This window comes from Ursus maritimus, unplaced genomic scaffold, assembly GCF_017311325.1.
Source record: "Ursus maritimus isolate PB19 unplaced genomic scaffold, ASM1731132v1 scaffold_14, whole genome shotgun sequence".
Classification (NCBI taxonomy): Eukaryota; Metazoa; Chordata; class Mammalia; order Carnivora; family Ursidae; genus Ursus; species Ursus maritimus.
The window spans coordinates 47,369,146-47,387,297 of NW_024423786.1; the positions used below are offsets into that span (position 1 = coordinate 47,369,146).

The window sequence follows — 18,152 nt, forward strand, 5'->3', positions numbered from 1 at the left end:
CCATGGGGAGTGATTATAGAAAATGTTGCCAGTAGGGTTAGAGTGTAAGCAAGAACACAGCAGCATAGGGAAAATACACATTCTGGGAACACTGAGTAATGTGTTATGGCTAGAAATTTTGTGTGTGTTATTGTCACAAACAGATAGATCCAAGAGACAAAACGGCTCAGAAGCAGACTGGGGCACATATGGACATTCAGTATGTGTTAGTATTTCAAGTCAGTGGGGAAGGGAAGCTGTTAGGACAATTGGCTGAAAGATTAACTTATTAGATCCCTATTTCACATCATTCACAAATAATTTCTTTATATTCTACATGTTCCAAATTTTCACTACTCAGTAGGCTTGTTAAACATTGAAACTCATGTCTTTCAGCTCTAGGAAATAGTTTTATATTATTTCCTTGAATAATAGCCTCCTTTCTGTTTGTTTTGTTGTTATTTGTTTCCTTCTTTCCAGAATTCCTTAAACTCTTTATGTTTTTGGTCTCCTTTCTTGCAGATTGTCACCACTTTATATCTTATCCTTCTATTGAATTTTTATGTTGGCTGCCATAGTTTTAATTTCTTAAAGCTCTTCTTTATTCTCTGAAGATTCCCTTTTTCTCCAACTATTCTGATTTCATCTTTTTGGAAATACAAATTAAAAGTATGTTTAAGAGTTCTCTTTGTTCCCAAAATTAGTTTGGACACTATGGAATCTCCCTAATGCTCACACTGTCAAAATTGGGATTCCACTGAGGTTGCAAATTTATCTGCAGCTGTAATTCTATCTACAAAATAAATTTTGAGGTTAGTTTTAGAGTTACTTCAACCTTGAGGCTATAAGAAATAAGAGATTATTTTAGTAAAGCAATACAAAGGCCCTGATTCCCTGACAGTGGCTTGAGCAAATATTTTAGGACTTTGAGCTAAAATATGGATGGATGGATGGATGGATGGATGGATGGAAGGAAGGAAGGAAGGAACAGTGGATGAATAAATGTGAAGACCAGGTTCCTAACCCCCATTTCCATGCACCTATTACTAAATTTAGCTTATTAATTCAATAAGTATCTTTGGGCCTGAATTCCCAAATGCAATAACAATATAACAGTATATTTCTGAAACTAATTTTTAAAAAGAATATAATAGTAAATTTAAGGTAACATTAAAAAGGTCTGGTTACTAAATATCTCTGTAGGATTTGCCTCAGCTCCTTATACCCTAAAGGTTTAAATCTTCATTCTCAATCCTGCTCTATAAACCAAGCATTTGAAGCTACTTTTAATTTCTTATTCCTTAGTTTTCCCAGAAGGTGGCGGTATGGTGCAAAGACTAAGTTCTCTATCTAGGTCCAAATAGGGTTTAACCATCTTTCATCATCATCATTGTCAATAAAATTATATTGCTAAGGGATATTGTTTGTGCCTTGGCATAATATTATTTTTAAATCTTGTTTCAGAACAAAATCAGAAAAAGTTAGGAACCTTGAATTATTTTTTCCTACTTTATTTTGGTGATATAACCAAATAAGGGAGGGGTTATGTCAGGTCCGGCTCCCTAGGCTTGTGATTTACTGGGGACTGCTCTCAGGAGAGAGAGAGTGAGGAAAGCAAGATAAGGCAGAAGAAGGGGTTGAACAAAGATAAGGATTGAGCTGCAGTCAAATATCAATGTGACCCCATGGGGAGCCCTGGAGCATGAGTGACACCCCACAGGTGCTCCCACTTAGAGACAAGGGCTGAGCTTTTGTACCCCCATCTCAGATGAACATTGGCTGCAAGATGCCCCCTAGAGCAGCTTCAGTTCAATTGAAGGCGATTCTCTGGAGGAAGGGGCAGATACAAGTGATAACAGCCAATTCAAAAAAGCTGGGGTGTGGGGACATAAAAAAAAACCTTTACGTCCCCATCTGTGATCTTTATGACCCCATTTGTTCTTTAGGGGAAAGAAATACATTCATGGAATTAACAATATTTGTTTTTTAAAAAAATACATTTTACAGGTGCCTGGGTGGCTCAGCCAGATGAGTGGCCGACTTTTGCTTTTGGCTCAGGTCATGATCTAGGGGTCCTGGGAAGGAGCCCCATGTCGGGCTCCGTGCTCAGCAGGGAGTATGCTTCTCTCCTTCTCTCTCTCGCTCTGCCCCTCCCCACACACACACTCACTCGCCCTCTCTCTCTCAAATACATAAATAAAACTTATTAATTAATTAATTAATTAATTAACACTTTCATGGAAATGGTTTTATGGAAGAGGCCAGGAAGCAGGATCTGGGTGAGGCACCAATGGCATCCTCTATAGGGATCTACGCCAAGGCTTGCATGAATTAAGCCTGACTGACAAACTGTCTGCCATCATAATCCTCGAGACTTTAAAGAATTAAGAATCATGGGGATAATGCATAAACTTGTTCAATCACTATGTTGTACATCCCTGAAACTTATGGAACATTATGCATGAAGTACACTCAAAAGAAAAACAAATGTTTAAGGACCTAGGAAAGCTGCTCACTCCCAGTTTTATCATGTGTTGATGCAATGCGGTGCATGGGAAATCATTATTATTCGAGCACGTTAAAATAAAGAGCAAGTGGGGCGCCTGGGTGGCACAGCGGTTAAGTGTCTGCCTTCGGCTCAGGGCGTGATCCCGGCATTATGGGATCGAGCCCCACATCAGGCTCCTCCACTGGGAGCCTGCTTCTTCCTCTCCCCAAGTGACGTTCATATTCTGTGTAGCGATGTTTGAGGCAGTAGGCATACATAACCCAGAGAAAGATTTGAGCGCTGCAGTGGGCACCCCAGTGCTCTGCCCAGATCCCATCCATCACTGTGACTGTTGGGTTCTGTCCCCACCCCCACCCTAAGGGGCAGCCCACAGCCAGTGATTGACTGAGCCAGGGGATAAAAGGCCTTGCTTCCAGGTGGACCAGCTCCATGGTGCACACTCCGGAGCTCCCCTAAGGAATTAAGCTGAGGCTAGACTCCTACTGAGACCCCCTCCTTATTTAGCTCCTTCCCCTGCCTATCACGTGTCCCGGTACCCTTCTCCCAAGAGCGTACTTCTCCAAAAACTCATGGGCATCCCCACCCCTATCCTTCTTTAATAAATTCTGTGCAACCCAGCCCCTACTCTTCCCCAACAAACTATATGCATCTGACCCTTATTCTCCCCCAACACCAAAATGTGCATCCCAATTCCTATCTCAGGATCTCCTGACAGGCAACTGGCCTAAGACAGCCGCACTATGAAGAATTCTCTATCCATTAGTATAGGCTAACTTTAGGACTATTGTGAAGGTTTTCTGGGAGGAAATGCTTCTGGGTCTTGAGGAACTGGGAGGGGGACTAGCATTAAAGAGAGAAAGAGAACTTCAGGGAGAGGGAATGTCATGTGCAAAAAAAAAGACTTTATGAGAATGGGGGGTTTTGTCTGTTTTGTTCACTACTTTATCCCTCGTGCCCAGAACAGATCAGTGCTCTCTGGGGTTAAGGTGGAGGGTTATCTTGAGCCTGAACTCTGAGGTATGTAGATGCCTGGAAATTCCCACTGTTGAGAGCCAAGCTGCAGGTCCCCCACCCCCTCTAGAGAGAGAGTTCGGGAGAGTCAGGAACTTGAAGTCACCAAGGGCAGCCACTTCTGAGGGTGGCTGATAACTGCCCTCCAGCCAGATCTTTGTGTCCATTCATTCGTTAAATCCGTATTTATTGAGCATCTACTGTGTGCCAGATGCTGTGTGAGGCATGGGGACTACAGCAATGAATAGACCAAACAAAAGTCCTTGCCCTGTGGAGCAGGCATTCCAGTAGGGCAGAGAGACGGCAAACAAAATAAATGAAGTAAATAAGCAAGTTGTTTTGTATATTAGAAGGTGGTGGGTACAATGAACAGAAATAACTAAGCAAAGTGGATGGAGGATGTGTGTGTGTGAGAGAGAGAGAGATTGAGAGAGGGAGGGAGGGAGGGGGAGGGAGGGAGAAAGGAAGAAGGAGACAGAGAGAGAGAGATTTTAGACAGGGAGGTCAGGGGAGGCCTCACCAACAAGGGGACACTTAAGCAATGACTTGAAGTAAGCCAGGGAACCATGTGGTTACATGTGGGAATCGAGGAAAGCATTTAGGAAGAACAGCATTAGGTAGAAAGCATTTAGGGAACAACAAGTACACAAGCCGAGGCAGGAGTGTGCCTGGCATCCTCGAAGAAAGGCAAGGAACTGGTGTGGCTGAAGCAGAGAAAACAGAGGGCAGGGTAGGGGAGACTGGGGGGGATGAATGCAAGGCGGTGACAAGGGCAGGTCACATAGGGACTTATGGGCTATGGTGAGGACTTTGGCTTTTATTTTAAGTGAAGTGGGAGTCTAAATAAATGAATAAATAGTAAATAAGTGAAGTGGGAGTCATGAAGGCTCTCAGCCGAGGAGGAACAGGATCTGACCTAGATTTAACAGGACCACATTACCTTTGACCTCATAAAGCTTTATTAAACATCGCAGCCTGGCTGAGATGTGTCAAGAGGAAGCAGAGAGAACAGCATCTCCAACCTGAGTCTAGAGCTAGGGTGTCAGGGGTAGGAATCAGCATAAGACAACGAACAGACTGTTCACTAAAGTTGACAGTAGCAAAGATAGCAGTCTGTCAGTAAGATGAAAAATCTGGGAGGGAGAGATAGATGGAGGGATGGATGGATGGATGGATGGATGGATGGATGGATGGAGCGAGGGATGGATGGATGGATGGATGGATGGATGGATGGATGGATGGAGTGATGGATGAATGGATGGAGGGAAGGAGGAATAGATGGACGGATGTAAGGGCATCTGTGAGCTGGACCTGTAGGAGAAGCTCAGAAAAAACTGAGAAGACATTCTTAGAGGGTCTGATTTTCAGGGGGAAAAAAAGCCCCTGGAGTTTTATGCTATAATGGGGTTACGAAAAGGAATTATAATCTCATTTTGTATCACAAGTAAAAGGCTAGGGACACTCTGGTTTATACTTACGCGCTTTATGAAGCAGTGTGAGGGTAATAGAGAGCCAGCAGGGCAGGTGGGCAGCCTAAGAGGGAAGAGTGAGAAATGAGCCTGTAGGGGCCGGCTGGGGCCAGATCTGGTGGGTTTTATGAGCCTACTAAGCACGTTTAGCCTGCAAAGTATCCATGGGGCTGTGAGACAGGGTTGCGATGGGCTCAGATTCATATTTCAGAAAACTCTCCCAGCTGCAAGTGGAAGGACAACCAGTTAAGAGACTATCAAAGTCACCCCAGATCAGAGATGCCTGAGGGACAGGTGTTGTGTGACTTTCCCAAAGTCACACAACTACTAAGTGGCAGAGCTAAGATTCAAACCCGGGGGTGGTCTGGCTCTAGAACCAACACTCTGTAATAGCAGAGGCCTGGCCGTTAGGTGGCACCACCTGTCTTTCTTGATCCACTCTTGCCTCCAACTATCACCACACTCCCAGAGGACCACTAGGGAGAAAGAACCGGAAGCCCCACTGCATGGCTGCTGGGCCGCAGGGGATGGGGGATGTTGAGAGCCCAACAAACTAATTACGCAAGACTTGTGGTCTTGACAACCCCAAGAGCCAGCCAATTCCACCATGCCCCAACCACCTAGGAAATCCGTCTGTTCTTGTTCCTTCCTCACACACTTTCCTCCAAGTGTCTCTGGAGTTGACCATACTTGCTGTCTCCCTTTCTTCACCTCCCATTTTCCCTCAGTCAACTCCATTCTGACTTCCACCACTAGCATCACCATTATCACTACCACCATCACCACCACCACCTTCACTACTATTATCACCATCATCGTCACCTCCACCACCTCATCACGGCCATCACCTCCACCATGTTTGCTACCATCATCATCACCACTACCATCACTGCCTTATTGCCACCAGCACCACCAGCACAAGCACCTCTACTATCTTTACCACCAACCTCATTATCACCACCACCACCTCCATCTCCACCACCTTCATCATCGTCATCTTTATCACCATCACCACCTCCATCACATCACCACCATCATCGTCATCTTTATCACCATCACCATCATCATCGTCACCACTGGAACTTTTCTTGGTAAGAATACAACGACCTCCCTACTGCTCTGTCCCATGACTATTTTTCGGTCTTAATTCAGTCTGGTCTCTGTCCTTTCCCTCCATGACACCATACTCTGCTCATTACCGCCCCCTCAACTGTCTAGCCACTCTTGGCCTGTCTCCTCTACTTTCTGCTCCTCCACTCCCTGGTTTTTAAATTACTTACCCAGGGCTCTCTTCTCACTCTACTATCTCTCCCTACGTGATTTCATCTAGTACTATGGCTACAATTACCACCTAGTGACCGGGGGAAAAGCCCTCTCTTTTGTGAATGAGACTATATATGTAAAAAATGTTGAAATCACAGTACCTCAAAATCAACATATCCAAAACCTGATGTCATCTGTCCCCAAAAACCCACTTTTCCTCCAAGTTTCCTTTCTCTGTAGATCTATGAAGAAAAGAATGTGTTAACTTTGTTCACTGCTGTGCTGTAGCACAGATCCTGGCACTTAATAATATATGTCTTAGTAAATACTTGTTGAAAGAGGGAAGGACTTAGATTTTTCTCCCAAATCCTGCAATTGGTTTGGATTGCCCCCAATAACCAAACAATTTGTCAACCTCAACTGGGTCTACTTTGAGACTCTAGTCAGAACTGTTGAGTGTCATCTGCTAAGGGGGTAAAACTACCAACATTTGTGAAAAATGACTCCTCCAGTAACTTTAGATACCAACAGAGATACCCTAAATTCTGGCTTACCCAGCTCAAAACCACAGGGTTATTTAAGCTTTATTTCGACCTCAAAGTCACTAACCACTCCTCAGACAATACTCTGTAACTAAAAGGCATTCCTTTCCTAGGGTCGACTGATTCTGTCACCCCAAAGGCAATCAACAGTAGCTATGAAAACCTACCACCAAAGAGGCATATAAAAACAAGTGCAGAAAACATAGAAAAGGGGGCGCCTGGGTGGCACAGCGGTTAAGCGTCTGCCTTCAGCTCAGGGCGTGATCCCGGCCTTGTGGGATCGAGCCCCACATCAGGCTCTTCTGCTATGAGCCTGCTTCTTCCTCTCCCACTCCCCCTGCTTGTGTTCCCTCTCTCGCTGGCTGTCTCTATCTCTGTTGAATAAATAAATAAATAAATAAATAAATAATCTTAAAAAAAAAAAAAAAGAAAACATAGAAAAGAAGTAAAAAAGCAAAAAAGCAGAACCATGGGTCTGATGGTGAAAGACAAGAACGAGTTCCCTTTTCTGATAGAAATTTCCTTAGTCAGCTAACCTATGTGTATCAATTCTCATAAGATTTCCTTGAGATAGGAAAAGTGGTAGGCGTAAAGCAAAAAGGAGCTTCAAGAGCTGGCCGGCAAGGGTTACCTGTGTGCAGGCATGCGAGGGCCATCACTCCATCCAGGTATGTGCAACCTTGGGAATGACTGTACCCTAACCTACCCTCTATCAGTTCAACAATTAGCTGTCTTTTCCTTCTCCTCCTTCCTCTGCTCTGCTTTAAACATTCTCTCTTTCCCCTTGGTTTATGGTTTCCTTCCTTACCACCCTGTTCAAACTGTGCTGTCAAACATCCCTAAGATTTTCCTGATGGTCCAGTCCAAGGAGTTGTTCATCTTCATCTTCAAAGGTTTTGTTTTCTAATTAACATCCTCTTCTCCTAGATAATTCTGTGACCCAGCACGGCACTGACTTTTTCTCTGCTTCTCTTGCCATTCTTTCCTTCCCCCTCCTTTTTCTCTGTCCTGTACCAAGGATATTAATATTATCCCCATCTTAGGGATGAGAAAACTGAGGCACAGGGGGATTGTATTACGTGCTCAAGGTCACACAGCTTGTCAATGACAGAGTCAGGATTCAAACCCAAGCCACCTGGCTCCGGATCCTTGCCGTCACACTCCTCCCACGGGATTCTGCTCTGGTCCCTCTCCTAGAGGAAGCGCTTGACCTCGGCACCTCTGTGCAGACGGTTCTCCAGCTCTGAAGTCCCGTCCATCCTTCTGACTCCAGATCAAATAACAATATCAACAACCACACTGTCAGCCTTACATTTATTGAGCACGTGCTTTTGCTTAAAATCGTTTTACCTTCATTATTGCCCAACACCTTCACATAACAGATGCAAAACAGCATCACAGAGACTTTGTGGGACTTGTTTAAAGTCTCACAGCTGTTTAGCTGCAAAGGCAGGCAAAAGATCATAAAACCTATCAAAATAATATAAGCTTCTTTTTTTATGTAAAGTGCGATGATTCGTTAGTTGCGTATAACACCCAGTGCACCATGCAATACGCGCTCTCCCTACCACCCATCACCAGTCTATCCCATTCCCCCACCCCCTCCCTCTGAAGCCCTCAGTTTGTTTCTCAGAGTCCATAGTCTCTCATGCTTCATTCCCCCTTCTGATTACCCCCCTTTCTTTATCCCTTTCTTCCCCTACCGATCTTCCTAGTTCTTATGTTCCATAGACGAGAGAAACCATATGATAATTGTCTTTCTCTGCTTGACTTATTTCACTTAGCATTATCTCCTCCAGTGCCATCCATGTGGCAGCAAATGTTGAGAAACCGTTCTTTTTGATAGCTGAGTAATATTCCATTGTATATATCGACCACATCTTCTAAATCCAGTCATCTGTTGAAGGGCATCTTGGCTCCTTCCACGATTTAGCTATTGTGGACAATGCTGCTATGAACATTGGGGTGCATATGGCCCTTCTCTTCACTACGTCTGTATCTTTGGGGTAAATACCCAGTAGTGCAATGTCTTGAAGGCAAAGGCCTTATGCCCTCACCTTTGCAGCCCCTTCCGTATCTTATATATAAAAGGTGTCTGATATATATCTATGGAATCAAATTTAAGTGAGAGAGTGTGCAATTTTTATATATCTCTCTATATATATGTATATCAATAAAGCTTAAACAAAATGAAAAAAGAGAGAGAGAGAAGCTCAAACAAGATGTCTCCTGCTTTTTGGCAGCCGGAGGCAGAATCTGGGACACCTCTGGGCTGAATTATTTGTGAATTCAGCTACCTGTGAATTCTCTGCCCACGTCACTGGAGGCAACAGACAGTGTAACAGGATGGGCATCTGGTCAAGGATAAGAATAAGGTTCCAGTGCAAATAAAATGGTGACGGCGACAGCTAACATTTATGGAGTGATTTCTGCCAGACACTGTTTCATGCATGCCCTTGTTGATGTCATCACACCCAACCCCAGCTGGCAGACAACGCTGTCACCATGTTTCATATAAGGAAACAAGCTAAACAATTTGCATAAATAGTGTCCCAGCCACTTGACCTCTGGGCACCTGTTTCCTCATGGACAAAAAGAGTCAGTGGATGATTTCTAAAGTTTCTTAGCAGTCTGGGATTCAGGCATGCTTACGACTCTGGGGAAACAATAATTTAAGAGGCATGCACGTGTTACTGGGCGCAGGGTTGCTGGCTGGACTGGAAGGAGACCCTGAAGACTAGCCTGGAGGAAATGGGGTGGTGCCCAGACTGCCTGAGCTTTCGGGACTGGGAAACGCTTTTCAACCTGTACGTGCTGCTAATTAGCTCTGTGAGCGATAGTCATCATCTGGCAGGTGTAGTGTAAGTACGGCTTCTGCAAACTAATTATTATACAGAAGTAGGGGGTAGGAAATTTCAATTCATTCAGAAATATGCCAGGGCCCTGCCATGAAGCAGTTCACAGCTCAGCTGAGAATATATTCATCAGACAAACAAAAATATTCAAAATGCTCCATGAATGTATTTGCACAAGTAACTGATCACAACTGGCATCTTCTTTGATGGTGGATAGGAGCATGGAAGGGTGAATAACAGCCCCCCAAAGACGTCAATGTCCTCAACCCCCAGAACCTGTGAATATGTTACCATAAATGCATAGGGGAGGATAAACTTCACTGCTACCCTCTTAGGGTCTCCGGCTGGAAGTAAGAATTAAGCTGACATAAGACAAATTGATAGGAGAGAAGCGTACAAGTTTTATCAAATTGAAAAGTGTACATGAGAACCTTCACAAGAGAATGAAGACCCAGGGAAGTGACCAGAGCACCAAGGTTTTGTGCCTTTTCTTTTTTTATATAATAATATTTTTTATTATATTATGTTAGTCACCATACAGTACATCCCTAGTTTTTGATGTAAAGTTCCATGATTCATTACTTGTGTATGACACCCAGTGCACCATGCAATACGTGCCCTCCTTAATACCCATCACCAGCCTACCCCATTCCCCCACCCCCTCCTCTCTGAAGCCCTCAGTTTGTTTCCCAAGTCCATAGTCTCTCATGCTTCATTCCCCCTTCTGATTACCCCCCTTTCTTCTTCCCTTTCTTCTCCTACCGATCTTCCTACTTCTTATGTTCCATAAATGAGTAAAACCGTATGATAGTTGTCTTTCTCTGCTTGACTTATTTCGCTTAGCATTATCTCCTCCAGTGCCGTCCATGTTGCAGCAAATGTTGAGAAATCGTTCTTTTTCGTGGATGAGTAATATTCCATTGTATATATGGACCACATCTTCTTAATCCAGTCATCTGTTAAAGGGCATCTCGGCTCCTTCCACAATTTAGCTATTGTGGACAATGCTGCTATGAACATTGGGGTGCATATGGCCCTTCTCTTCACTACGTCTGTAACTTTGGGGTAAATACCCAGTAGTGCAATTGCTGGATCATAGGGTAGCTCCATTTTTAACTTTTTAAGGGACCTCCATGCTGTTTTCCAAAGTGGCTGTACCAACTTGCATTCCCACCAACAATGTAGGAGGGACAAAGATATGAATTTGTGAGATGACAAGGCAAAGGGGTTTGGGCTAGGAATGGCGGGTTGCGAGAAAGTGACTAGGAGGTCTGTTGGAGGGAAAACTGGAGGAAGGCAAGGGCCATTTCAGTGAGTGTGTTTGTACAGATACATTTCAGTGTTCCTTCCCAGTCTCTGGGTTATGATAAGGACATTCTTTTCTTCCTGGCACAGGGAGGGCAGCGTTCTCAGGGGAAATTTTATGGCCTGATTTTAAGTAGGAAAAAGTAGGTCAGAAAGCCCTGCCTGCGTGTGCTTTCTCAGGTGACTTCCACTCCGAGTAACCACTCGCCAAGGTGACATATTTGGGGGTGGCATGTCCTGAGCAACTTCATGCGGTCAAAGGGACTTTACAGAGATCAGTTAAGCTAAGGATCTTGAGATGGGGAGATTATCCGGGATTATACAGGGGGGCCCGTTATAATCATGAGGGTCCTTATAAGAGGGAAGAAGGAAGGGAAGAATGAAGGGGGGGTAAACAGAAGGGGGAATGAACCATGAGAGACTATGGACCCTGGGAAACAAACTGAGGGCTTCAGAGGGGAGGGGATGGGGGAATGGGATAGACCGGTGATGGGTAGTAAGGAGGGCACGTATTGCATGGTGCACTGGGTGTTATACACAAATAATGAATCATGGAACTTTACATCAAAAACTAGGGATGTACTGTATGGTGACTAACATAACATAATAAAAAATTATTAAAAAAAAAAAAAGAGGGAGGCAGGACACCAGAAAGGAAGGAAGGTGCTGTGCTGCTGGCTCTGAGGATGGAAGAGGAGACCCTGAGCATGGAATGTGGGTCACCTCTGACAGTTGGCAGCGGAAGGAAATGGATTCTCCCCTAGAGCTTCCAAAAGGAAGCAGTCCCACTGACACTTCGATGTCAGCCCAGCAAGACTAACTTTGGATGTCTGGCTTACAGACCTGCATGGGAATAAATTTCTGTTGTTTTTAAGCCACTGAGTTCATGGTAATTTGTCAGCAATCGGAAAATCATACAGGGAAACCCAAAAAGAGTCAGCACTGCCCTCCTTCCCACCCTTAAAGAGTCACCGCTAGCCCATAAGGCTTTGTCTTCCAAATCCTGCAATCCATCTAGATTGCTCCCATGTAACCAAGTGACATGTCACACCTCCTACTGGACTGTCACATCTGGGAAGTGACATCAACTAGAAGAAAAGGCACTATTTCCTCAAGTCACTGTCACTGGAAACATGCCAATCTCAAAAGCAGCTCTTATGCACACAGCTTGTGTGGGATTTCTGGAAGAGAGGTCATGGCGGGGGATGGGGGGTTGGTCATCAGTAGGAACCCAGTGCCTGAGTTTAGTCTCAGTTCTGCCACTGACCAGCTCTGGGAAATGAAGCAAGTACCTTAGCCCCTCCGTGCCTCTGTTTCTTAATCTGCACAACTGAGATCATGCACTCACCTCCTAAAGTCCTTGCAAAGCTGAATTAAATTCATGTGCCCAGTGCTTAGAGCAATGCCTGGCATGTAGTAAGAGCTCTTTCCCCTTAGATGTTGGAGAGGCTGGCCTTAGTATTTTGCCCACCCCCCCACCAAGGAAATCCTCTCCAGGGGAGGTTTCACGGGTGTGTTTACAGGCAGGATGGAGGGGTGGTTGCATCACAGGGCATGCTGCATTTTACTCCAAAAGTTCCCATCTCCTCCAAGTCTTGCTTCAAAGCCGCCAGCTGCCACATCTCCTGGATCTCCCCAGGGAAGCCACACACACCCCCATCTTCTCCAGACTCTCAGCCTCAGAGTGTCTCTCAATCCCCTGATCCCAGTCCTTCATGCACAGGAATCGAAGTTTGTCCCAGTTCCACCTAACTAGTCCACCCTGACCTACACCCATCACCCCACTTGATAGACAGAGACCCCTTCTATTACCAGGACCCACTTCCTTTTTTTAAATTTTAACCTTATTGAGGTGTAATCGAGAACAAAAAAATGCACACATTTAATGTGTACGTCTTGATGAGTTTGCATATGCATACACCACACACCCATTATACCATCATCACAAGGATGGTCCAAGCATATCCATCACCTCCGAAAATGTCCCTCTGTGCGTGTGTGTGTGTTTGGTGAGAACACATAACATGAGATCTATTCTTTTCACATATCTTGAAGCCCACAACACTGGATTGTTAACTGTAGGTACTAGGTTTGGTGGCAGATCTCTAGAACTTATTCACCTTACATAACAAAAACTTTTTACCCACTGAAAAGCAATCTCCCATTTCCCCCTCTCCCTAGTCCCTGCTAACCGTCAATCTAGTCTCTGCTTCCATGAGCTGGACTACTTTAGATATTTTGTGTAAGTGGAATTGTGCAGTATTTGTCTTTCTGTGTTTGACTTATCTCACTCAGAATAATGTCCTCTAGTTTCATAGATGTTGCCACAAATGACAGGATTTCCTTATTTTTTTAAGGCCAAATAATATTCCATTGTGTATATATACACCACATTTTCTTTATCCATTTATCTACAGGACCCGCTTTCTCAAGGGGTAACCAAAGTTGCAAATAAGGTGACTGGTCACCGAGCTAAATTTCAACCAGTGCTCACTAGAAGAGCCACTGGTTGGTGGTTCACATTGAAATAGTCCCACGCCATTTGTAAATGATCATTGCCCGGAACCAGCTCCCACCACCCTCCTGCCAGCCCAGACCCTGCCCTGAGACTCACCCACCTCCCCACAATTCAGCAGCTAAAATAACATCTGCTGTAACAGAGAAGGGTCTCCAGCGTCCACTCTGATTGGCCGATTCCTGCACCATACCAGCTGTTCATATTGTCCTTGCAAGTGGCAAATAATTACGTACATTAGTATGTAATAAGGGAATGAAAAGAAGGTGAGGAGAAAACTAGCAATCAGAGTGTTGTTGGATTTCTCAGGAAAGGGAAAGAGAAGCCACCCATCCATCCAGTAGCCTCAGGTCTTTGCAGAAGCAGGAACATGGTTGCTTACCCCACCAGAAGTTGGGAAGGTTTGGGGAAGAGAGCATTTTATCAACCACGGTAGAGGCAGCCTGAATTTCCCAAGAAGACAAAAAAAATACTTCCCTTCCAAGAAGCGTTTCTAGAATCTTGCCAGTCCTCCCTCAAGAGGAAGACTGATTCTTATCCCCTTGAATCTGGGTAGACTTGTGACTTGCTTGTAACCAAGAGAATGTGGTGGAAATGGAGTTGCATGGCTTCCAGGGATGGATCTTAGCAGGAGACATAGCCTTGTTGGCTGGGACACCCCTACTTAGAGCTCTGAATCGTCATGGAGGCTGCATGCCTGAGGTCGCCAGGTTGGGAGGAAGGCCAAAGTCCCCAAGTCTGAGGCCATGTGAAGGGACGGCAGCACACAGCCCGTTCCCAGCTGCTCCAGCCCCAGACACTGCCTAACTGACTGTGTAAGAAACCCCAAACCAGAATCACCCAGCTGAGCCTTGCCCAGATTCCCAAAGCATGGAAACCATGAGAGATAAGAAAATGATCATTGCTGTTTTAAGCCATTACATTTTGTGATGGTCTTTATGCAGTCATGGATAACTGATATACAGTTGGAGAATTTCCTGGAATCTTTCCTCATTCAATTCATGTGTCTCCCTTCTGCTTCCCTGTTCCAGGACTCTGTTTTCTGCTGAGTTTATCAGTAGTCATGGATCAAAAGACCACAGGTAAGTGCTCAGTGCCTGACTTCTCCACAGCCAGAGACCAGGAAGGGTGTAGACCAAGGGCACACCTGGGACCACTCACATCCTCCAAGGGACTAGAGCAAAGGGGCTTGTTCTGGGAGCAGAATTCGGGGATGCTTGCTCCTGTCATTCTTTTTAACTCGTCATTTCATCAAATTTTAACGTATCTTTTTTTTAAGTTTCATTCATTTAAGTAATCTCTACACCCAACTTGTGGCTCGAACTCACGACCCCGAGATTAAGAGTCGCATGCTCTTCTGACTGAGCCAGCCAGGCGCCCCTTAATGTGTCTTTCTATTTTACTGTCCTTAGTCTATTCGTCTGTTTCCAGTAATCACGATGTGCCCCATGTAGGAATAGAACAGTGGCTAAAAGGCACAGTCTCACGAAGTGACCATTCCAGTAGGGAGAGACAGACCATGATGATAACCATTCCATTCTGATCATAAGTGAGGCACCCAAAAAAAAAAAATGAACAAGATGATTTCAGGCTAACTTTAATCCCTCGGAGATCTCACTGCATTCTGATTCAGCAGGTCCAGTGTGGGGCCTAAGAGTCTGCCTTTCCAGCCAACCTCCAGGGGACACCTTCTGAGTAGCCAGATTATTCACTGTGGCCCCCATCAGGTTCCCAGCCCCCACTCCCTGTGAACACTGCACAGTTCCCAGATTTCTCCACTAGACCCAAAGCTCGAGATACTTCCTCAGCTCAGTTCATTCCAAAGAGGGCTCAAATTAAGAGCTTTAGCATCTCTCTGTCCAAATGAAGTTACACATAGGGTTACAAAGACAGTGTATACCCATATCAGAATACATCCCCTGTGGACCCTCACAAATTCAAATTTTCATAATCCTAGGTGATACTTATTATGTGCCAGGCACTGCCCAACACACTTTATACGTATTAATTCACTTACTCTTCACAATAACCCAGTTTACAAACGAGGGCATTGAGGCACAAAGAGGTGAAGACATTTGTGCAAAGACACATGGCTGGTAAGTGGCAGAGTCAGAATCAAATGCAGGGTATTAACCAATTCATTCCCCCTTTTATAAATTGTGCAATGATCTTGAGAATTGCACACTTTTATCGCATTGAAATTGTTGTTTGGTATCTCTCATCTTTTTATGGTACTGAGATCTCACAAGAGGAAAAGAGTGTAGGTTTCCTCATCCTCAAGAGGGCCTGGTCAGAGGCAAAGCCAAATAATCACAGGACATCTCTTACCCCCAGTGGATGTTTGACCTGTCCCTCCTTCTCCCTGCAGCTTCCTGTAACTGCCCCCAGCATGCTTACTGTGTCAATGACACTCACTGTACATGCGAACACGGATACCGTTCTGACTTTGAACAGCAGTTCTTCACATTTCCCTTGACTACATGCCAAGGTAAGGGATAATTTTCAAACCACCCAGAGGTGGGAGTGGAAGGGAGACAGCATAGGGACTGTGGGGAGGCCACTGCTAGTAATGTGCACTGCTAAAAAAGTCTACCAACTCCACCCTCGTCAAGAAAGAAACACTTTCATGAAATCAGCATTTCCCCTCTATTTTTTTAAGGGAGGGAGAGCATGAGTGGATGGGAGGGAGGGGCGGAGGGAGAGGGAGAGGGAGAGAGAATCCCAAGCAGGCTCCATGCCCAGTAGAACCCAACACGGGGCTCGATCTCACGACTCTGAGATCATGACCGGAGCTGAAACAAAGAGTTGGATGGTTAACTGACTGAGCCACCCAGGCACCCCATCATTTCCCTTTATTTATTTGGAAGCCCTAATATACTTTTCCACCCCATTTATGGCTACCTTCTCGTAATCAAACATGTGTTTCTCTACTATGATTTTTTAAACTCATCAATTATTTCCGCTTCCGAGATGCATTGTTTTCCCCATCATTTCAGGTGAAGGGGATGAGTGCACCCTCACTGTGATGAGCATTGAGTAAAGTATAGAATTGTTGAATCACCATATTGCCCACTTGGAACTAATATAACACTGTATGTTAATTATACAGGCATTTTTTTAAAAAGATGCTTCATTTCACCCTCACTTCCCCTCCCCCAGTGAAGAGATGATATCTGTAAAATACTGTAATTTCACCCCCACCCCATTTCCCCTGCCACACCCCCCCATGATTTTAACTTTATCTCAAGGTTCACTACTCACCCCTGCTTCCTCTTCCCTTCACCTCCCCCTACGTTGAGGTTTCTGTACTTCCTAGTTTCATATTTGCTAATTTGTTGTTTGCTTGGAGCACCTTCTCACATGCTTTCTTCAAACTGGCCCACATAGCTAAAGTCTCTCTCCATGAACACACCACCTCGCATTTCTTAGGCTCTAATGAGTAGGTTCTATCCTGCCTCAGTGGGGGACATTTTTGTTCCGTCCTCTTCTCCAAGTGATCCATCAGTGAGTATCCCAGAAATCACAGAACTGTCTTCAAGCTTACAGGGTTGCAGACAAAAATTCCAGCATCAGTCTGAGTCTCATCCCTTTGTAGTGAATTCTGTCTCAGGCCTAGGTTTCTTGCAGATGCCCCAGGAAGAACATCCTTACTTTTCATTGGCTAGGGGTGCAACGTGAAAGCTGGGAGGGAGGCTGGGGGAGAGAGTGCATGGGTGATGGGAACAAGACAGCCTCCTCAAAAGAGAATGATTGTTGAGCGGGAACTGAGATCATCTGCTCTATTATATCACAATCTGAAAATTCCTAACTTCATGTTTGCCATACCAGATGGGGAAATCACACATCTTCACTACCCACCTGACATTTGTAAAGGGGCTACAGCAACCCTCAGGACTGGAGACACATTGACTTAATCAACATTCTAACTCAATTAGTTAATCTAACAGGTGTATTACTCTGCTTGGGCTGCTATGACAAAACACCACAGACCAGTGGCTTAAACAGCAGAAATTTATTTTCTCACAGTTCTGGAAGCTGGGAAGCCCATGATCAAGGTTCTGGCAGTTCCGCTTTCTCGAGAGGCCTCTCTTCTTAGCTTGAAGATGCCTGTCTTCTTGCTCTATCTTTACATGGTCTTTCCTCACTCTGTGCACACAGTGGTCAGGCAGGTGAAGAAGCTCTCTTGTCTCTTCTTCTACAGACACTAATCTTAACAGACAAGGCCCCATTCTTATGACCTCATTTAACCTCAGGTACATCCTTAGAGGCCCCATTTCCAAATACAGGCACACTGGGAGTTAAGGTTTCAACATGTTGAATTGAGGGAACATACATTCAGTTCACAACAACAGACATAGTCAGTTTCCCCCTTATATTCTCTCAGCACTTGCCATTCTTTTGCACACCAAGTCTCAGCTCTGTCTGGCTACTGGAGACCACTCAGTTCATGCTCAGGACAGGTGGAAGTACTGGAGAGTTAACTACCCATGCAAGCACTTCTCTGCTGATGAATGATGAGATTTGGCACATTGTCAACAATAGCCAAATTATGGAAAGAGCCCAAATGTCCATCAGCTGTGAATGGATAAAGAAGATAGATGATAGATAGATAGATAGATAGATAGATAGATAGATAGATATGCAATGGAATATTATTCAGCCATGAAAAAGAATGAAATCTTGCCATTTGCAATGACATGGATG

At 44.7% G+C, this 18,152-nt stretch overlaps 1 protein-coding gene across 11 annotated transcripts in view; it reads left to right on the plus strand.

Moving 5' to 3' along the window:
• Positions 1-7,285: 7,285 nt before the first annotated feature.
• The window catches only part of ADGRE3 (adhesion G protein-coupled receptor E3), a 43,755-nt gene continuing 32,888 nt past the window's right edge, over positions 7,286-18,152 (plus strand). For all 11 annotated transcript variants that reach the window (XR_005834597.1, XR_005834598.1, XM_040629168.1 and 8 more), the window contains exons 1-3: positions 7,286-7,441; positions 14,480-14,530; positions 15,817-15,936. Coding sequence is in view for 9 of the 11 variants with exons in the window: in XM_040629168.1 (XP_040485102.1) it covers positions 7,417-7,441; positions 14,480-14,530; positions 15,817-15,936 (196 nt within the window). In the remaining 2 variants the exon portion in view is untranslated. The remainder of the gene's footprint in view (positions 7,442-14,479; positions 14,531-15,816; positions 15,937-18,152) is intronic.